Source organism: Lagenorhynchus albirostris, chromosome 15 (assembly GCF_949774975.1).
Source record: "Lagenorhynchus albirostris chromosome 15, mLagAlb1.1, whole genome shotgun sequence".
Lineage (NCBI taxonomy): Eukaryota > Metazoa > Chordata > Mammalia > Artiodactyla > Delphinidae > Lagenorhynchus > Lagenorhynchus albirostris.
Genome location: NC_083109.1, coordinates 24,573,334 through 24,596,115, shown reverse-complemented (window position 1 = coordinate 24,596,115; position 22,782 = coordinate 24,573,334). Strand labels below are relative to the sequence as shown.

The window sequence follows — 22,782 nt, the reverse complement described above, 5'->3', positions numbered from 1 at the left end:
GACCCAAGCAGGAAATTGCTTTGCTTATTCCATAACAGTATATCATAGCAGGTTAAAAATTTGCATAGTGGTGGCAGTATGGAAAGCCAAGGACTTTGTAGTCAAGACTGGATTTGAATCCTTTTTCTGCACTCAATAGTATAGCTTGGGGCAAATATCTTCATCTGTAAAATAAGAATGATCATATCTACTTCTCTGGGATTATTGTGAAGAGTAGAAATACTGTTTATTAATATCCTAGTTCAGACCCTGTGTCTTTGTGGGGTCACTAACTGGTGGCTACATTTGAGGGATTTTTACTTAGGTTTTGTTTCAAAGCTCACATTTCAAATGTATGAAGTAATCACAGGTAAATAACAAATATGAATAGAAACATTTAATTTTGTATTAGGTAAAGATAATTCAGGGGGGCAATCATTCCTTCTTAACTAGAAAATTAACTAGCAGTATTAAAGTATAAGCAGGATTACTACCAGAGGCCATAAATCAACAAGAAAGGAAATCTCAGGCACGAGCTGATACCACATATATTGCCCCAGATTCACTCTGCCTACTGTTCTTCCAGACCTTCACCCATGTTACGTAGTTAATAACTATAATCTTACATTAGTGTTGGTTGGTATTTTCACAGCATTTGAATTAGAGCTTCTCAGTATTTTCCTAATGAATGAGTAGCTTGAATTAAGTGCTTTATTGCCTCTGTGAAATTGGAAGGTTTTTCGTATTTATCTAAGATTTAGAGAGCAGTGGAACTTAATGAGCATCACTGAGGGGCTTTGTAATGGATGGAATAATGTTAGACTTGTTTCAGCTGTTCTAACCACATGGGTCAACAGTGAATTTTAAACTTGCCTATGTATAGTATTTCACTGATTCTAAGACTAAATTTTTCATATTTTAACATCTCTGAAACTGAGATGTGTATTACAATTGGAAAAAATTTGTTAGTGGTTCATCAAATAATGTTGTCTTTAAAGTCAGTGATGTCTTAGATTCTTTGAAATATGCAGTGTGTAAATATCTCTGTACAATAGATGGCAGTTTGTACAGAAGCAGTGACTAGAGAAATATCACCATCAGGGGAGTATAGATTCCTGAGAACTTTATAACACTGCTCTTTGATTTATTGGTATGGTTACTTACAAGATTTTTCATCCTAAATTTTCTTTTGATTTCAGAGAATGGTTCTTTCTTTTGTCACATGAGGTGTTGAACCCAATGTATTGCCTGTTTGAATATGCAGGGAAGGATAATTACTGCTTGCAGATAAACCCCGCTTCTTACATCAATCCAGATCACCTGAAATATTTTCGTTTTATTGGCAGGTTTATTGCTATGGTAAGTGCAAGTGGAGAACTGTTTACTTTGCTAATTTAGCAATACTAAAGCATTGTTTCTTTAACTTTCTCATTTGAAATTTTCTCATCATTAAGATATGTCTAAGATTGGGCTTGTTATATCTGCCTTTTCCCCAGAAATATTCCATAATAGATCATATGACAGGGGAGTTTGTTTTGTTTGTTAGATGAGTTCTTCATTCAAAAAACAAAAACATTCTGAAATACAATGAGATATATAAAATCTTTTATATCTTATAAAATATAAAATTATCTTTAATGGTATTGTTTTCTTCTTGCATAGGCTCTGTTCCATGGGAAATTCATAGACACAGGTTTTTCTTTGCCATTCTATAAGCGTATCTTGAACAAACCAGTTGGTCTCAAGGATTTAGAATCTATTGATCCAGAATTTTACAATTCTCTCATCTGGGTTAAGTAAGTTTGTTTCCATTTAATTTATCATTGTTGTGTTGGTAATGTATTCAGACTGTAAGCATGTAATTGGTTTACTGAATTTAAATGGTTTACATTAAACCTGTCTCATTATTCAATATGATAAATTTTATAGAAATATCTTAGGCAAAAATGTGATTTTAGAGCATAATGTTCCAGTTTTGTTGTTAATTCCAATGTTACAGTTTAACAATAGTTATTTAAGAACATAGTCCTTTAGTTAAAAAAAAAAACTCTTACATGACTGAATCAGTGTAACAGTGTTAACTTTCATTTGGGCAGAGAAAACAATATTGAGGAATGTGGTTTGGAAATGTATTTTTCCGTCGATAAAGAAATTTTAGGTGAAATCAAGAGTCATGATTTGAAACCCAATGGTGGCAATATTCTTGTAACAGAAGAAAATAAAGAGGAATATATCAGGTAAGAGAGAATGCTCCTTTTGACATAGTTTTTAGCCTTTCTGTTGGACTGTATAGTATGTTGATAATTGCTTAGTAATAATAGTGGACAGTATTTCAAAAAATAATATTTGCCTTTATACTAATTATTATGAGAACTCATGTATTATTAAGGATGCAATACACCACGTCATACCTTGTAAGTACATTGAGAGAGGAAGAAGAAAAGTGCTATGGGAGACATCCTTTCATCTAGCTATAATCATGGAGCAAGAATCTGATGGTATTTAATTTGAGCCTTGATGGTTGGGAAGGATTCAGTTATGTAGAAATAAGAGCAAAAGTTATATGCAGAGTTACAGAGGCTGGAAAGCACAAGTCACGAATCGTAAATAAGAGTTGCCATGGTGTGTGATGCTGTCAGGCAGCTCAGAATTGGTAGCCCATTTGCCATGTCCTGCATTTCAGAAGCCAAGGAAAATGAAGAATCTTTAGAAGATGTTGTGGCTAATAAGTTATGATAACCCTTAAGAGAACAGTTAGAACTATAGCCCAATGGTAGGTATAGAGGCCAGATTACAAGAAATTAAGGACTAAATTCAGTAGACAGTCTAAATTTCTTTTTAACGAGTCTGGCAGCAAAGCCCATGAGAGGACAGATTCTTGTGGAGGCAGCAAGGTAGAGGGACTGACTATCCTGCAGGTTAATTCAAACTGTAAACCTTACAAAGAATTAGTCTAGTGGATGCTAATGAGTTTAATGCCTCCCTTTCTGATATATTTCAATTTAACCAGAAATATGAAGATTTATAAAGTAATAGAAAAGAATTTTGGTCATATAAAACTTTAAGTTTTTCTCCAGAAGTGGGAGTTTTAAGGCTAGAAGCAGTGCTGGATCACTTTCTTAAATACCAATTCTGTAACTACTATGCCATGTAACATCATGGCATTGAAAAGAATCTCAAATTTATATGCAGATATTTTTGTGGGGAATATTTGAAGATCAGGTGAAATTTTTAAGTAAAAAGATGGTTTTCTTAGTGTAGTCTCTTATGCTTTGCATTAGTTCACACTTTTAGCCTCGAGTTATTAGTTCACTGACATATTCTCAACACCAGTTCAGTCAGATAGGGGTGAGATTTCACATAGCTGCTGATTCTTGAGTTCCAGTTTCTGGATCTCTTGCCTGCTTTTCTACTTTTTAAATATTAACATATCCTCTCCACATTTCTTGTGATTAATATTTGCATGGTATATTTTCCTCCATCCTTTATTTTCAATCCTTTGTCTTTCTGTTTAAAGTATGTTTCTTAAAAGCAGCATATTCTTAGGTCTTACTACTTTTATCCATTCTGATAATTATTACTTTTAGTTGCAATTGATACATTTAAATTTAATGTTATTACTGATATGATTGGACTTAAGCCTGCCACCTTGCTATTTGTTTCTTCTATTTCCCAATTTCTTTTGTTCCTCCTTTCCTGTCCTCTTTTGTATTAATAATTTCTAGTTTTCTTTTTATATATCTTTGGTTTTTTCTTAGCTGTATACCTCTTTAAAGTTTAGTGACTGCTCTAATGAATATATGCATCCTTAACTTATCACCTTTAATTAATATTATGCTAATACATTAATATATGTAACATAATTTATAATTAATATACTACTTGTACATTATAAGAGGCTCATAATAGTATAATTCTGTTTATCTCATTTCAGCCATTTGTGCTATTGTTATTTTATTTCTTATGTTTATAACCCCATAATACTATATTCTTGCTTTAAGCAATCAATAGATTTTAAAAGAAATTAGGGAATAATAGTCTTTTATATTTACTCACGTTACTATTTCTGGTTCTCTTCATTTCTTTCTGCAGATCCATTTTTTCCATCTGGGATCATTTCTCAGCCTTAAAAACTTCCTTCACCATTTCTGTTAGTGTGTGCCTGCTGGCAATAAATTCTCTCAGCTTTTATCCAAAAACATCTGTATGTCATCTTCAGTTATGAAGGATATGTTCACTAGATTTAGAATTCTAGGTTTATAGGGGTTTTTTTTCTCTCTTTTTTTTAAACACTTTCTTTCAATAATGTCATTCCGTTATTGTCTTCTATTTTTGATGATGTGAGCCACTATTTCTGTTGTTTTCTGGATGAAATGTATGTTTTTCTCTGTGGCTTTTAAAAGATTTTCTAAAGGTTTTTTAGCATTTTGCCTCGTATATATGCGCTTTTATGTTCTCCTGATTGATGCCATTTCAGCAGTTATGGAAAATTTTTGTGCTTTTTCTCTGTAGATGTTCCTTTTGCTTCATTCCCTCTTTCATACTTCAGAGACTTTGGATACATGTATATTTAACCTTTGATATCATCCCAGAAGCTGTTTATATTTTTTTCATTTTCTCTGTGCTTCAGTTTGGGCCATTTTGATTGATCTGCGTTTGAATTCACTGCTTTTAAGTTCATCCAATTAAATTTTCATTTCAGATATTCAGATATTCTTTCATTTCCATTTGCTTCTTTCAAGAGTTTCTGTGTTGAGAATCTTTATCTCTTCATATATTTTGTCCATCTTGTCCTATAAATTATTTAATACATTTTTAATAGCTTTTAGAAAGTATTTACTAACTTCAGCATTGGGCTATCAGTTGGCCTTATTCTATGGATTTTTTTTCTCTTATGGGTCACATTTTCCTGCTTCTTTGCCTAGGTAGTCATTTTTTATTGTGGATGATACAGGGTAGAGACTCTGAGTTCTTTTTTTCCCCCCTTTGAAAAATATTGAGTTTTGTTTTGACAGGCAGTTAAATTAAGGACAGATCACATTGATTGTGTGGAAGCTTGCTAGAGCTAGTCTACTTCCATTTTGCTTTTAATCCTAAAACATAATGTTTATTCCTAGAACATGGTTCATAGTCCTTACAATGGAAAGCCCAAGGTGTTTTACCATTACCTTGTGAGAATTAAGCTTAAATTCTGTCTCTACAGCCCTAGGTGGCTGCTGAAATTTCTGGTTGGATCTTTGGCTTTCCATTTGTTCATTGCACAGGGTTCCTTGGAGTTTCATCGTCCTAGACATGTGTATTTAGGAGTGAGCTAAGGAGTTGAAGTGTGTTTCTGTGCAGATTTGGGAGCTCCTTTTCTTTGTCTTCTTTCTTCTAGGGGTTTTTCTGTAGCTGCTTTGGCAGCTTTAAGCTCCCAACCTCATGTCTCCTCAGCCCAATAATACTGTTGCTTTTAGTTTGAGTTTCATTTCCCTGTGCTCTTTGTAAACTGGGAAGTGCCCTCAAAGGAAAAGCCTAGTAAATGCGGCTCTGCTCCAGTGTGCCAGCTTCCTTCAAGAATCTTGTCCCCACCAGTTTCTGCCTGCCTTTGGTTTCTCTCTGATGCCTTCAGGCATTTGTTTTCTGTAATTTGCCCAGTGTTTATCATTATAATCACCCGGAAGATTAGTCCAATACAACCTACACTGCCATTTTCCAAAATTTCAGAGTTTTAATAAACTTTAGGACTTTGGTTGTCTGAAATTGTCATGAAGTAATCAAATGCCTAAAATACATGTTTGTTTGCTTGTTAAAATTGTTAAAAATATTCTGTAATAAAACAAAGTTTGTATTTGATGTGATTTTAACTCTGTTAATATGTATCTATGTAGATGAAGATTAGAAGAAAATCTAATCTGATTCAATCAATATGTCCAAAAATTTGAGTCAGTCAGTAGAATTTGAGCACTGAATATTTGATATAAAGGAATTATTGCTCACTTTTTTGGTGTGATGATAGAATTGTAGTTACGTTTTTAAAAAACATAAAAAAATAAAGACGCAGACGTAGAGAATGGACTTGAGGACACAGTGGGGGAAGGGGAAGCTGGGACGAAGTGAGAGAGTAGCAGTGACATATATACACTGCCAAACTTAAAATGGATGGCTAGTGGGAAGCTGCTGCATAGCACAGGGAGATCAGCTAGATGCTCTGTGATGACCTAGCGGGGTGGGATACTGAGGGTGGAGGGTGGGAGGGAGGCTTAAAAGGTAGGGAATATGGGGATATATGCATACATATAGCTGATTCACTTAGTTGTACAGCAGAAACTAACACAACATTGTAAAGCAATTATACTCCAATAAAGATGTAAAAAAAAAAAGAAAAAAACTTTAAGCTGCTTCAAGAAAGGAATAGCTTATACTCCTGAATCTCCCCCAGCATTGAGCATAGCATTGCGCATATTTGAGGTTAAGACCTTAGTTAATGATGAACTAACCTTGAGTTACAGAGATTTTGCATAATAAATTATGCAAATTAAAATAAAATTAAAAGAGACCTCATCTTATAGAAATATATACTGAAATGTTTGTTTAAAATGAAATTATATGCTATCTAGGGTGGATAGGGGCATAATGAAATAAGATTGGTATTGAAGCTGAGAGGTCTGTACATAGGGTTCATTTATTTTACTTATATATATATTTGACACTTTTCATAATAAAGTTTTTAAAAATTATTTTTACACTCAGAATTTAAAGGTAAAATCTAAACTTCCTCATAGTTTTTTTTATATTTATTTACCAGAATGGTAGCTGAATGGAGGTTGTCTCGTGGTGTTGAAGAACAGACACAAGCTTTCTTTGAGGGCTTTAATGAAATTCTTCCCCAGCAGTATTTGCAGTACTTTGATGCAAAGGAATTAGAGGTAATGAGTTGTTCTTTCCTCTGCAGCATGCTGGTAAATAATGCCTTCAGGTGCCTGTTTTCAACTCACTTTACCATCTTTCCAATGGCAAAAGTATTTTTTATTCTGGCAGTATGTTTCTGAAGCATCCCCAGAGGTTAAAAGAAGTCCATAATTTATCCAAATATATAAAGTGTTACCAAAAAAAGAAAAGTATTAGAACCTCTATCCAGTGAGTGACTTATATACCTGAATATGTGTATATATGACACCAATCATGGAAACTCAGCTTTTACAAATAATATAGATAAAATTCTTGATACACAGTTTATAAGCCAAAGCCTCCTGATTAAATTTTTGAAAGTTGTTTAATACTAGTCTTAACTATGTCTAGCATTTTTATATAGGTTGTACAGTTACCTAAAGAAACCATTTGTCTTTTTCATCCCTAAAGGTTCTTTTATGTGGAATGCAAGAGATTGATTTGAATGACTGGCAAAGACATGCCATCTACCGTCATTACACTAGGACAAGCAAACAAATCATGTGGTTTTGGCAGGTTTGTCTCAGTTTCTTTCTTTTGGAATACCGTAATTTTTGTAGAAATTGCTTACCACATATGGAAATGAGTCACAGAAAAAGTGTACCAGTATGTTAAGGATCCTCATTCCATTCTATGCATTACAATAAATGAATACCGATTATAACAGCATTCTTTCACTATTGCCAGGTAAGCAACACACACCTTGCACCGTTGCCCAGAGTATAAGACAACCCCAGATAATAATATTCCCCTGCATTTGATCTAAATGCTTTTGGAATTTTGTAGAACTATCTGAAGTATGGTTTTCATCATTCATAGCTCATTAAGAATTATTTAATGTTTAGAAGGTGTAACTTAAGGGAGAGCCTTGGTTTGGAATCATAATGGTGTCTCTTCACAAAATTTCTGCTATAAGCACATGAAAAGTTGCTCAGCATCACTAATCATTAGAGAAGTGCAAATCAAAACCACAGTGAGACATATACCCATTAAAAGGTGGCTATTATAAAAAAAAAAAAAAGAAATAATCATCCTTGGTACGGATGTGGAGAAATTGGAACTCTCTTGCGTTGCTGCTGGCAATATAAAATGGTACACCACTGTGGAAAACAGTTTGGTGGTTCCTCAAAACGTTAAACATAGAATTAATATGGTCTAGCAATTCTACTCCTAGGTATACCCAAAAGAATTGAAAGCAGGGACTCAAACAGAAACTTGTATAACTATGTTCATATCAGCATTATTCACATTAGCCAAAAGGTGGAAGCAATCTAAAATGTCTATCAAGAGATGATTGGATAAACCAAATGTGGTGTGTATATATATATATATATATATATATATACACACACACATACATACAGTGGAATATTGTCCAACCTTAAGAAGAAAGGGAATTCTGACATAGGATACAACATGGATGAACCTTAAGGATATTATACTAAGTGATATCAGCCAGGCACAAAAGGACAAATATTGTATGATTCCACTCATATGAGGTATCTAGAATAAGCAAATTTGTAGAGACAGAAAGTAGAATAAAGGCTACCAGGGACTGGGGAGAAGGGAGGCAGAAGCAAGGAGATAAGTTTAATGAAATGAGTTTTTGTTTGATATAATAAGAAAGTTCTGTAAATAGTGGTGATGGTTACACAACAGTGTGAATGTACTTAATGCCATTGAATTGTACACTTAAAATGGTAAATTTTTATGTTAATGTATATTTAACCACAGTAAAAAATTTTTTTAATGCCTTCTAATTATGTAAAGAAATTTATGTAAAGAAATTAATAAGAAGCTGAGGTGACTGGGCTTCTGTGACAAATACAATTAGTACAGTAGGATAAAAATTCTTTACAAAAAAATCATTGGCTGAGACAAAATTCTTGTGCTACAGGCTAGAAAGAATTCTCTAGACACTTAATGTTTTGAGTCAGAATTGTAGGAGTTAAAAGCCACATAATTCTGGCAACACATAGCTACACCAAAACATAAAGAACACTGAGAGAAGAACATTACTGGGATATATCTTGGTCAGAATTTGTGAGCTTGATTTCGTTTGTTCATGAAACCAAAAAGTCTGTTCTGACTCAATCTCTTTGTCCTTCGTAACCACATGAATTTCTATAGGACAGGCAGATCTAGAGGGAAAAGGAAGGGTGCTCTAGAAGAGCTGATCTTGAGACTGCATGAGTAAGGAGCTCTTGGGCCCAGGGCACTCTTCTTTTTCTGTTTCCCTATAAGGATGTGGTACTAGGATTGGTATAGGGGAAGGTTGGTAGGGCTTTTGACAAACATGGAGAAGCTCTACCATCCACAGTGGTGGATTCAGTCATTTTCCAGTGCATCTGACACTGGGAGTTTGGTTAAGATTTGAAATGATTTTTTTCTTTCTTGTTTAGTATTCTGAACGTCACATATGACCTATGTATCTCTTTAAATGTGCTTTTAACAGTTTGTTAAAGAAATCGATAATGAGAAGAGAATGAGACTTTTGCAGTTTGTTACTGGAACCTGCCGATTGCCAGTTGGCGGATTTGCTGACCTCATGGGTATGTCAACAGGATCACTTTTCCTATACAGAAAATTGTTTATCACACTGCTGTTATATTAATGTGTATACAGTGTATCAAATAACAAAGACAAGTATATTTTCTTAACTAGACACAGTTAACCTGGATTTGTATCAGCTTTTAAATCACTTTGTAATCCTTACCTCTAGAAGTTTTTAACTCTTAGGCTAGACCCCACATTTTAATGGTCTTTTAATGGTAGGATAATGGTCTTCTATATATGTAGATGTTTCCTCATTCAGTCATATGGCAAACATTTCAGTGTCTCCTATGAGAGACACTACTATTGTTTGTATTATATTTTAATGACTTGTTTACCACTCTTCCCTGTTATACCTGGAGCTCCTTGAGATATAGATCCATATCTTCATCTTTTTATTTCTAGTGCCTAGTACAGTGCCTGTCACATAATAGTCACTGATTAAATTGTATGTTATTTTGAAATGAATGACCTTAAGAATATTTATTTTGTGACTAAATAAGTAAATTCAAGTCTTTCTTTAACACCAACACTATGCAAGTACCATAAGAGGATAGAAGTTGTGATCCCTAAGTCTGTTTCAGCTGGAGAAGAGAGAGTCAGAATTAAAGAATTAAATAGGCAGTTCTGGATATAGTGTGTGGAACCAGTTCAAGACTTTAAAAGCCAGACCAAAAGAATTTGGACATCACTTAGGGTTTTGGAAGCTATGGGAACTTGTTGAAGACAGGTGAACTTGCTGAAGCTGCCTTTTAGGAAGATTTGATAGTAAGGTATAGCATGCAGATGGAAGCTGGAAATAGGAAGAATGATTAGAGCAATGATAAGAACCTGATCTTAGGAGATAAAATAGGGATGGAAAAGAAGAGAGAAATGCTAGAGAAGTTCCAAAGGTAGAAATAGGACTTGATTAGAAAACGAAACATAAAGGAAGAATGTTTACCATGTTATGAAACATGGAGAAGTTGTGAAGTGTAAAGAATCTGCTGAGTTTAAGGTGACTGTCAGGCAACCAAGTAGAAAATCTCAGTGAGGGGACAGTTTTACAGGTGTTGTTAAAGCACGAGTTTAGAGGTAACAGTAGAGAGAGAAAGTAGACTCATAAGAGCAATGAAGCAGTGACATTTGAAGCTGTGAGAATGGATGGGCTTATGCAGAAATAGAATACAGAGAAGAGTAGAGAGCTGATGCTTAGAAACATTTAGGGGTGAGACATAACTAGCCTAGAGACAGACTTAAAGGAGAGGCCAGAGAATAAATATTTTAGTCTCTCCGAAGCAATATAGAAGGGAAGTTTTTATCTAGTGCTACAGAGAAAGAAGTCTCAAAAAGGATAATTTGTAAGTCCTTTGAGAATGCTCTGTAGTTTGAAAAAGAAACCATGTTGGCGGTTGGAGAGGTAAGGAATAGTGACCAAAATGAAGAAAAAACTGGTACAAGCTTCTCAGTATAAACTGGAAGTCTGATTATTAAAAAAACAAGAACTAGGTCTTCTCTTGGGAATAATATTTGGGGTTGGATGGAGCAGTCTAAAGCAACACAAAAGGATACCTGTGGAAGACAGACAGTGAGATTGTGGTTCATCAAATTTTAGAGGACATTGGTTTAACCTTTCATCCACCCAATGTAGGAAAAGAAAATTGTAAGAGTGATGTATATAACAATTTAATCTGGTGGTTCTTGACCTTATCAGATCTAATATCCCATTTTTTTTAACATATTTATAATATCCTCACGGAATGAAGTTGGTAGATGTGAAATAACGTATCTACAATCTCCAAAAAATACAGATACATAACACTAACTGTAATATAAAGAAGAAAGTTTTAAAAAATTATTTATAAAGAAATAATATTTATTTCAATACATGTATGTTTGGGAAAAACTCTATTAGAAGACACAAAATGTTGTTCCTATTTAGAAGAAAAGATTTGGGCTTAAGAGGTCAGAAGCCCTTCTGTATAAGAATCACTGGAATATGAAAGAACAGATAGAAAAGGTAAGAAATAATAAATAGACAAATAAATATAAGAAAAAGAGGGAAATAATCTAAGTGAATTAGGGATGATATACCTGCCAGAATAAATTATAGCTGATCAAAGTAGAGAAAAATGAGGTAGATCTTATTTTAAAGTGTAGTGTCTAATCACGAAATTCCAGTATAGGCCAAGGCTCTGATATGTACAAAAGCTTCAGAGACCTTTTTAAAGTTGAAATAGGCTGAAAAATAGGAAAAGAGGTGCAAGAGTCTATCTGGAAGTTGTTTCGTTTAGGGACAGTGTCAGAGTAAGATTGAAAACAACAGGCAACCTGAAATTAACTTCATTATATAATGTTTACAACATGATGTCTTACAATTCCATAAAACTTTAGAAAGCATCCAGGGTAATAGTATTGATAATATGACATATTTGTAAAATAGCCTTTATCAATGAAATTCACTAAAATCCTTCATTTCATATTTCTCTGCTATTTTATTTAAAAAATTTTTATTTTTGTCTGCGTTGGGTCTTCCTTGCTGTGTGCAGGCTTTCTGTAGTTGCAGTGAGCAGGGGCTACTCTTCGTTCAGGTGCATGGGCTTCTCATTGCAGTGGCTTCTCTTGTGGAGCACGGGCCCTAGATCTAGGCACATGGGCTTCAGTAGTTGTGGCACGTGGGCCAAGTAGTTGTACTTTGCGGGCTCTAGAGCCCAGGCTCAGTAGTTGTGGTGCAGGGCTTAGTTGCTCCACGGCATGTGGTATCTTCCCGGACCAGGGCTCGAATCCATCTCCCCTGCATTGGCAGGCGGATTCTTAACCACTGCACCACCAGGGAAGTCCCTCTCTGCTATGTTAATATTTGATTCTAAGTCTATTAAAAGCAATCCAGGCTCTACTGTTACATACTAATTAGCACTATTAAACGAAACTTTCCATCTGTGTGGTTAGAAATGCTGTAATATATTGAGAGAATGTGCCAGTACATAAACCATTTAATAATTTCATGCTTAATTATTTAATCATTTTAACTATCCTTTTTCATAATGACCATATCCTATGTTACTGGGCTTTTCGCATAACTACTTGTGAAAACACTTCAATGTGATTAGATACAAAAGTACTACCACTTTATATTTGTACTGGGTTTAGTCAGGTGGAACATGAGAAAGTTCTTTGGGTATGACTATCTTACATATGGCAGAACAATAAGTGTGCCTGGCCCCTTCTTATTTAAAAGTCCAGTAGTATACCAGTCCTTATGACCACCAGTAAATGCTTTTTAGGGAGCAGTAGTGACCTTTTTAGAAAACCAGTGCTTAAAGATAACCATTAACAGCTGACTCCAACACAAGGTAAATGAGAGGCAAGAATGGGGTGTTAGGTGTGTAAGGGTCTGCCCTATAGGACCTATAAGCACAAGCATTGTTAATATTGAATTCACTAGGTTGTTTACATTTTCTAAAGTTTTAACAATTTTCTGTTTAAATCAAGTTTTGTAAGACAGTGAGCTGTAGTTTCCCCATTATGTTTAAAACTAAAATTAAGCTTTTTATGTGTTCTCTTATGTGAGGTATTGTTAATTATAGCATTCTGTTTTTCTGGCTAAGGAATACTAGATAAAAGTGCATTTTCTCCTCTTGGGCATACATTAACAATGTGGTTCTCAAACTCTAGCTCTCAATCAGAATTGCCTGGAAGCTTGTTAAAACACTGTTGCTGAGCCTCACCCCCAGAGTTTTTAATTCAGTTCAGTAGGCTTGGGTTAGGGCCTATGGATTTGTGATTCTTAACAAGTTCCCTGGTGATGCTGATGCAGCTGGATTGGTGATAACAATTTGAGAACCATTGCACTATCAAACTGTTGATGATTTCACTTTTAGGGAGCAATGGGCCACAGAAATTCTGCATTGAAAAAGTTGGGAAAGAAAATTGGTTGCCTAGAAGTCATACCTGGTAAGTAAAATCAGAAAGATTCAGTTATGTGTATAACTGAATCACTTTGCTGTACACCTCAAACTAACACAACATTGTTAATCAATTATACTTCAAAATAAAAGAAAAATTAAAAAGAAAAAAGAGTGTAGAAAATAGCTTTTTCCCATTTATCCTGTATATACTAAAACGTGTTAGAAATGAAATACTTTCCCCATGGTATTGAATTATTTTTAATAGCTTTAGTGAGACATAATTTATGTAACAAAAAACTTACCCATTTTAATTCAGTGATATTTAGTAGATTTTCAGAAAAGTAACCATCACTATAATCTAGTTTTAGAGTATTTCCTTCATCCCAAAACAATCCCTGTTGCCATTAACAGTCAATCCCTCCCCCCACCCCGAATTTTTTTTTTTTGAAATGTGATATTTAGAAAACTTAACTTTTCTCTGTAGGCAGAGGAAGAAATCAAGTCTAGATAGCTGTAGGGAGAGCTACTCTAACATGGTGACAGAAATACTATTTTCTTATTATAAATGTAGTTTAACCACATTTCCAAAAATGTACAAAACTAAAAACAAACCCTAATCTTAAATACAATATATTGGAATTCAACCTAATGTCAACAATAGTTGAACTTTATTTTGTGGGACATTTCAGTGGTCATATATATACCTTGCTGGATATTTGTTTATTTTCCCTATCTACCCTTTTTATTTGTTTTATTGTTTGCTCCTTTGTATTTTCATACATGTGGCTTTTTAAAAATAACAGCTTGGCATGTTTGTTGAAAATCAATTGACTGTAAATACATGGGTTTATTTCTGGATTCTCAATTCTATTCCATTGATCTATATGTCTGTCCTTAATGGCAGTAACATTGCCTTGATTACTGCAGCTTTTCAGTGAGTTTTGAAGTTAAGTATGCATTCTCCAACTTTTTCAAGATTGTTTCTGCTCTTCTGGGTTCTTTGGATTTCCATATGAATTATAAGATCAGCTTGTCCATTTCTGCAAAGAGGTCAGCTGGGATTTTGATGTGAATTGCTTTGATCATTTTGGGGGAGTAAGGTCATCTTAACAGTATTAAGTCTTCTGATCCATGAATATCAGGTGTCTTTCCATTTGTTTAGGTGTTTAACTTATTTCAACAATGTTTCATGGTTTTCATTACACAAGCCCTGCATTTCTTCTGATAAATTTATTCCTAAGTATTTATTCTTTTTGAAGCTACTATAAATGGAATTGTTCTCTTAATTTCATTTCAGATTATTCATTGCTAGTATATCGAAATACAATTGATTTTTTTACATTCATCTTGTACACATATATTTTGATTTGATCTTTTCTCCCTTTTTTTAAACTTGGAACAGATTGTGCCATTACATTATTGTGAATAGCTTATCTCAGTCACACATGAAAACCAGCCTCATTACTTTTTCAAGTTCCATGTTTCCATTTGTTCATTTCCATAACCGTAAATTTATTTTCCCTTTGTGGATAGCATTATTTCTTCTGTTGCCAAACATCTACCTGCACCTTATCCTAAAAATATAGCAGAGGACCAAGGCTTTAGGGCAGATTCACTACCTGTTACCTTGTGAAGGTGTTCTTAATATGGCCCAAAATTAGAAGATGCCTTTAAAAACTCACAGCTAAGAATAGGACAGAGAAATTCAGTCAGACCAACATATTAGATATTAGAGCCGAAAACTTTTTTATTCTTAATGGGATATACTTAAAATCTTTTGATAAGAGACCTATGACTCACAAAGCCTGAAGTATTTACTGTCTAGCCCTTTACAGCAAAAGTTTGCTGACCACATATAGATTAGGGTGGATGGGAAAGCTTGAGAGGAGTAACATTTTACTGAGTACCTGCTGAGCGCCAGTACTGTGCTATATATATGCTTGTTTATTCTTCACTCTATCCCGAGAGATAAATATTGTTGTTCCCATTTTACCAAAGAAAAAACCGAGACTCAGAAAAGTAAAAAACACATGCTCAGGGGCCCAGTGACAGAGCTGGGATTTGAACCTAATTTTGCCTGGCTTTAAAACCATTGTTACACTGCCCATATGATTCTTAGTATATTTCCTTTTCTCAAGCTAACAATTCTTACTTTTAGTTTTAACCGCCTGGACCTGCCACCCTACAAGAGCTATGAGCAACTGAAGGAAAAGCTGTTATTTGCTATTGAAGAAACAGAAGGATTTGGACAAGAGTGACTTCTGAGAGCTTGCACCGCCAAAGGACAAGAACTTATTTGCAATGTTTGTCCTTTTCCTTCTTTGCCTATTGCACATCTTGTAAAATTGGACTGTGACTGTTTAGAGAGTTACCTTGAGTGTAAGTAAATTAATGTTATCGTTGAGACTTATCTCCCAGTGATTCTGGATTTCTTCTCAATGTTCCAGAACTCAGATCTGCAAATGACTAGTCAAAACCGTACTTAACATGGAATTAACATAAAAATGAAATCTGCCTTGTCTTATTCCACTAGATTGTTTCCTTAACAAAAATTTTGTATATGTGTATCAGAAGTCTCATTTGGGAGTAGGGTTTTTTCTTTTAGAGATTCTGAAAATATGCAGGGAAGTCCCTTGGTAACTAAAATATGTAAGATCTTCCTGTTAAGCCTCATGGTAAGAGGTATTTGTTTAAAATAGCCCAGCTTCTGGGGATGTGAGCAAACTTCTGGCTTGTGCTCTCCCTCTTATTTCAGCCTGGCCTGACTGTTGTTTTTCCTTTCCGGAGCATGAAATCCATGCATCATTTTGATGTTATCTCTAGAAAGGAGAGATGTGAGACTCTTGTATCTCTCTACAAAGTAGTTTTGTTAATTTGAATTCAGAGAGAAGTTGGTCCCAGCCTGCAAATGACTGCATAACTCTCTTCATTTGGAAGTTTGTTGTAATTGCCTTGCAAATACTAAACTTCACAAACAATATTAACACTGTGCTTCCTTCACTGTCTGTATAAAAGTTAACCTAGAATTGGAATTAATTTAGCTGAATTATTTGAAGGCCATCAACAATTTTTATATGTTCCTGTATATTAATTGCATCTTTATAATTTTATCATAATCCAGCAACTTCAGTTACGTTTAATTATTGCTAAGGAGTTCAAGTTATAACTAGAGTGCTTTCTAATCCAAGTAGAGGTCAATGAAACATCCTGTAAAATTACATTTTCATTAGGGAGGGAGAGCTGTGGTACTGGCTAAAAAGAAGGGAGTAATACGTTTATTCACAATACATTTCTAGTAACCACAGAAATGTATTCTGTATGTGAATTAAAACTTTTTAAGTTGATAATTTCTCTGACACCTGTTAGAGTAGTTATTTCCATTCTTTCCCTTGTCCTGATCTGGATATTCTGTTCACCTCTAAAAATTTTAACAGGTTTTCCCCATGACTGTTAGATTGCTCTGTTAGTAACTGATTAATGAATGCACTTTGACCTTCTCTGTGGGAACTTTTTTAACTTAGCCTGCTTAGACTCTGTCAGGATGACAGCTGTCAGAGGTTTGACTTTATGGACAGTGGGAGGAAGCCGAAGCCAGCTGAGTGCCTATCATAGCTGAACCCTGAGGACAGCCTCATAACTCATGAGATAGGGACTTTGGCAGGTTTCAGTACCATAGCATGAACAAATAGCATTGAGCCAAAAATCAGCAGAGAATAGCAAACCCCTCTCGTATATGGAAAGAAAATGGGGGTTTTTGTCCCTAACTACTCTTCCTTTTACATCTTGGAAAAACAACAAAAACACTTTGCAACTTGTGTATCTGTACTCTAAAACACTGCCATCATAAAGCATACTTACGTGAGTGAAAGGGTTGCCTCATCCAGAAATTGTTAGTGTAAAGGGAGAGATGGGGCTCCCCCCAATCCTATCTTTATTTTGATTTTATTCTACTTACTCTAGGAAATGTAGTACAGTCTCTAAGCCCTAGTTGTTTTCAAAGTAGTGACTCTGCCTTTTTGTTGGTAGGGGGCAAAAAACTCTTGCTTTGTCTTACAGAGCGAATGTCTGCCAACTACCCATTTGTTACATAAGTCTGAATTTTGGTAATATATGGCTATGGAGATTAAGCCTTCTATAAAGACTTCCTATTGAGGTGAATGCTCACATTGAAATGTAGTTACCTACAATATTTACTAGAGATTTATGAGATTAAATTAAGAGATAATGTAAGAAAGTAGACTTTTTTTGTTCTACATAATGCTTGATGATTCATTTAGGGACCTAGAAATATTGTTCAAAAATGTATAAATATCATCCAAAAGGCTTTCTGCCCTATATTTTTAAAATACAGAATAGTTATATTTGAAGTAGTCCTGGCCCTAGTTCTATAGGGCTTGGCTATTTAATATTTTTATGGAAGAAACGTTTAGTTCTGGAAAAGGTAAATGCTTGTATATATTTTTGCAGCCTGGGATCTCCCTTACTCCATTTCTTCCTTTAATTTAAATGGCCACATGTATATGTCTTTCCCTGCTGTGTTAGGAAAATGGGGGCTGGATATCCCAAGAATCAGAGGTTATATAAAAATACTGCAAATAGACAGCAGACATAAATATCTACCAAATACTATCTTAAATTTTGGTCCAAATTGATCATTTGGAAATAGATTTATTGTAAGTGTTTAATTAGAGCGATTTCTTAAATCTGAACTAAATTGCTTTTAGAGTCCATTTTTCTTTGTAAGCATTGTAAATGCTAATAAATACTGTTAATTTTTTTACTGCATGTTATGTTGAAATAAAAACAAAGTAAAATGAGCAATTGCCTTATTCTTCTGCTCTTTTGGGAGGCTGGGGAATGCAGCATTTCACATAATCTGGGTCTGGAGGGAAGGACCTCACTTGTTTCATCAAATAGAGTGATTTAAAACTGGTCCAGCAGCTCATAATAATGAATTACTGCTCTGTCTTTTATGATCTTATATCAGAGTGCAGAAGAATGTAATTTCATAAGACTTACAATAATTCTATTTAAAATTCAGGTACTAGTTTTTCATCAGGAGATTGACATACCAATGTCAATTCATCTGAAATTTTAGTGAAACATGACTCACCTGCCCAAAGAGGTCTCATCCTAAATGAACTATTTCAGTCAAACTCTCTCTGCTACTTTTTATTTACCTGGTTAATAATCTGAAATGTTATTAGGGATGACTCATGGAATTAGATTTCTCTATTTTTATATCCCTCCTTGTTTTGGATGTAACTCCATCCTTTTAAACTCCTTTAGGTTAACTACTTCTATTTAATATTATTGGCATCTCCAGCCCCCCTCATTTTTTTGTTTTTCTTTTAGAGTTATTTACAAAATTATTTGTATATATGCTATGCTTTCATTAACCAAAAATGGAATGGCAGCACTGGATTGTATATTACTGTATTGGAGTTCCTTTGTTTTCATGAACTGTAATTTCAAACACTCAGGTAACTTTACAAATACCACAAGGAGTGAAGTGCTCTTATAAAGGTCCTGCAGGGGGCTGCCTCACTTGCATTTCCCTAAAAGTTGTAAGACTGTTTACAATTAAACTTTTTGGTCCTTCATTTGCACACTTTTCTTTTAGTCTTGAGTAAGGTTTTCCCCACTTGCAGGGAAGCCTTCTATGTGAACAGGTCATATAGATTTCTGCCCCTCTGCTTTTGTAAGTGAGCAGGTTACAGCCTGTCTTGTACTGTGGAGTAGATAGAAAAAAAAACTAGAAAGTCTCAGGTGAGACTGTATTTAGTGCCTATGTTGAAGAGAATCAAGATGAAGACATCTCCTTTTCTGGGACAACCAAAGGTTTCCCTAAGACAGGATCCCAGCCATAGGTGCTCAATAGAAAATTACCAGCAGGCTACCAAGACTTTTTCTTATTAGGAAACCAAGTGATCATGCTCTTATTTAAAATGGATCCAGGGGAAAGATGCTAAGGGAAGTGGGTTTTTTTTTTAATATCCTGATCTAACAGTGACTGGAGGACAGGTTCCTTCCAGATCCTGCAAAGTAGGCCCTATCCTATTTATTCTGTCCTATATAAGCAGCTAGAAAGCTCTAATTTTCAGCGTGGCTAAAAAAAAGAGGGGAAGACATGTTCTCCCCAGTATGAGGAAATCTTTCATGGGAAAATAAGTAGTTACTTTTACTGACCATTTGGCTGTCCAGCAAACCCTATAAAACATCAAACTGGGACTCAGCTATGGCTGACTGGCTGCTATTTTCTGGACTTTTAGGAAGAGTGTCTCACATTGTGTAACTCCAGAACAGAAACTGCTGTCAATCGCAGCTCATTGGTCAATTCCCATATGTCTGTAGGGCTCCTTTGTGGTCAGGACATTTAGGGGAAGGATCCATGGGAATCTTCCAGGTCTTCAGTGGAGACCTAGGAAGGACAGTATTGGTCTCTTATGAACAGGTTCCCATTGAGCAGAGATGCTGTGGGCAGGAGGGTTTCCTCAAAGAAATTCACAGGGAAGGACCTTGAGAATTTTCAGTCATACCTGCAGATCGCTGAAAATAGCCATGCTGTTATTTTCCTCATTTCTAATTCAGACCTCTTCTATTTATCTTCTGTATCCTAGCGACCAATATCACACCTATATTTACTTAGTCCAGGACAACTGTCAACATTTATTACTATGTCCCAGACAATTAGATATGCTACATGCACTGTCAGTCTTCCTGGTCACTTTCAGAGAGGAATGATTATCTCTATTTTATAGAATAGAAAATAGGCTCAACGTAATTGAGTAACTTGAAGTGTCCACAGCTATTAAGTGGCAAGAGTGCAAATTGGAATCCAGGACTGTCTGATTCCAAAGACTGCGTGCTTAAACGTTTTGCTGTACTGCTACTCACAACCAGTTCAGCTGTTCCATAACCAGTTCAGCTGTCCCATCTAATTGCTCTCCAAATCCTATCGAATCCATTTCCAAAACTTCTTTTGAATCACTTCTTTCGGAGCTGCCCGCATTACCACAGCCCACATCCATCATCCCTACCATGGTTGACTGTAGCAATTTCTTGTCATTGCCTCCATTCTCTCCATTCCATCTGTGCTGACTCAGAATGATTTGTGGAAGAGTTGTCTCATGGTTCTCCCCCTCTTAAAATATTACAGTGGTTCCTCCATTGCCACAGAATAAACTCCAAAACTCATAAGCCTGTCACTCAAGGCCCTGACTACTTCCAGCTCCTCAATTCTTGTTCTGGCTCCAGTCACATGAAGTTTTTGCTTTTGTGATTGTGATCTTGTTCAATTCATTCACCCCCTCTCAGTCTGTTTCTCCATATGTAAGATAGTGGTGATGATCATCCTGTGCTTACGTCCCAGGATATTTTGAGGTCCAGTCACTGCAGCCCTTCTTCCCCTTGCTAAACGCTTTTATAATGTTTCCAGATTCAATAATCATTTCTTTGTATCCAATCCTTTTTTTTTTAACTTTACTTTGAAATAATTTTAGACTTACAGAGCTGTTGCAAAAAAAATAGTATAGTACAGAGAACTCCTGCACACACTTCACCCAGCTTTCCCCAATGTTAACATCCCATATAACTTGGTACAATTATAAAAACTTGACATCGGTAAAATGACACTAAACTACAACCTTTATACAGGTATCACCAGTTTTCCCACCAGTGTTGTTTTTCTCAGTCTCTTCCAATCTGTGACAGTTCCTCATTCAGACCTTGACATTTTTTGAAGAGTGTTGATCTGGCACCTTGTAGAATGTCCTAAGTTTGGTTAGTGTTTTCTTAAGGTTAAGGCCATGGATTTCTTTTTGTGAGAAACACCATAGAGGTGGTGTGCCCTTGGTGCATGATATCAGAGGGCACATATCAATATATCCCATTACCAGTTATGTTAACCTTGATCCTCTGGTTAAGATGGTGCCTGCCAGGTTTCCTCACTGTAAAGTCACTATTCAATCCTCTTAATATGCAGATGCCCCTAGAAGGAAAACCAAATCCTCTCCCAATTGGAAGAGGCTACAGTGGAATGAATTTTTGGAGATAGATCATCTGCGTTGAATTCAGCAAGCTCCAGTGCCTCAAGGAAACACTGTAAGCTCAGGCTAACTAATTAGCAAATTATTTCCTGCTAGAGAACCCATAAATTTTTGTGGAAAACGGAACAACATAGTGTTGCAATAAAAATAGAAGTGAGGTGTTTTTTTTCCCCCTCCTGAGAACAAGGAAAGTAAAGGGAACAGTGAACAGGCTGGAGAAGAAAACATAACCTGGCCTGAAAGTGTTAATCACTCCTTGCTTTATTTTAACGGTTACTAATCGGTAGTGTCTGTAACTAGATTTGTACTTCACAAAGCTAACCTCACTCCCTAACACTATGTAAATTACATCCTGTACCTATCACGCTAACGCTGTGTGAGTTACATCCTGGGCCTATCAACCCCAAATTTCATGTAAATTACATCGTGGTCCTGGTGTTTATATTCCCTGCGCCCCCTGGTAACAAATCACCCCCTGTAGCTTTTGCATTTCAGAAAGAAGGTCGTAGGCAGATAAACCAGAGACAAAGGGACCCAATTACCGGACTGCCTAATGCCAGCTGTGACTGTTTTGAAATGCAAGGAGAAAAAGAATGCGAGACCTTCACTACTTTGATCCTTATCATATACCGGGGACTGCGAGTCCCACATATAAAATCTCCGTTTGGGGGTGGGGGAACACACAGTTCTTGAGGCGCTAGCCTGCTGTGTCTTCCCTTCTGCCTGGCAGAGGAATAAAGCCATCTCTCTTATCCTCTAAAATCTGTCTCGTATTTCTGTTCAGCATCGGTGCACAGAGAGCCAAGATTTGTTGGCAACAATAGGGCTCCAGAAGAAGGTGAGAAAATGAGGGAGCACAGAAATGTGAGGTGGCTTCTCCAAGGGAACACCGGGTGGCCGAGAGCTCAGGGTTCAAAGGCTGCAGACTCCCAGGCTAGACCTGACCGCTTCTCTCAGAGCCTGCATGGAATATTCCCAAGGGAGTCGCTCTGGAGACCACAGGAACGCTTGACTCCAGCCCGAACTCCGGATTTTCCCGCGTTTTCGGAGCTTTTTGGCTTCGCGCCTCATTTTGCCTGAGAGGAGGTCTCAGCAACCCCCGTCCTCGCCTTCAGAATCGCTCACCACCCTCCACCCAGAACCTGCAGATCCAGCTCAGACCTCGGTTGAGAGTTGAAAGCCTCTTCCAACAACGCGAACCAGCGTCTTTTCGGCACAGTGGGAATTAGGAATTTTCCATAGCTTAAGTGCTCCTTTGCTGTTCATCTTCGGACGGCACAGGGCAAGTTTCCCTCGAGCCCTGGGGCAGCTAAGATCCACCTACCCTCCCGCCCAGCCGTCCCACGCTGGCTCCTGATAGGCTACCGAGGCTGTCCGCCTTGACA

The 22,782-nt window shown here is 36.0% G+C and overlaps 1 protein-coding gene across 3 annotated transcripts in view; it reads left to right on the top strand.

Annotated features, from left to right (window-relative positions):
• Positions 1-18,952, top strand: part of ITCH (itchy E3 ubiquitin protein ligase) — a 120,485-nt gene extending 101,533 nt beyond the window's left edge. For all 3 annotated transcript variants that reach the window (XM_060123056.1, XM_060123057.1, XM_060123058.1), the window contains 8 exons: positions 1,179-1,338; positions 1,642-1,775; positions 2,076-2,216; positions 6,767-6,887; positions 7,321-7,425; positions 9,365-9,461; positions 13,323-13,395; positions 15,508-18,952. In XM_060123056.1, coding sequence (XP_059979039.1) covers positions 1,179-1,338; positions 1,642-1,775; positions 2,076-2,216; positions 6,767-6,887; positions 7,321-7,425; positions 9,365-9,461; positions 13,323-13,395; positions 15,508-15,607 — 931 coding nt within the window. In that variant the 3' untranslated portion in view covers positions 15,608-18,952. The remainder of the gene's footprint in view (positions 1-1,178; positions 1,339-1,641; positions 1,776-2,075; positions 2,217-6,766; positions 6,888-7,320; positions 7,426-9,364; positions 9,462-13,322; positions 13,396-15,507) is intronic.
• Positions 18,953-22,782: the final 3,830 nt, after the last annotated feature.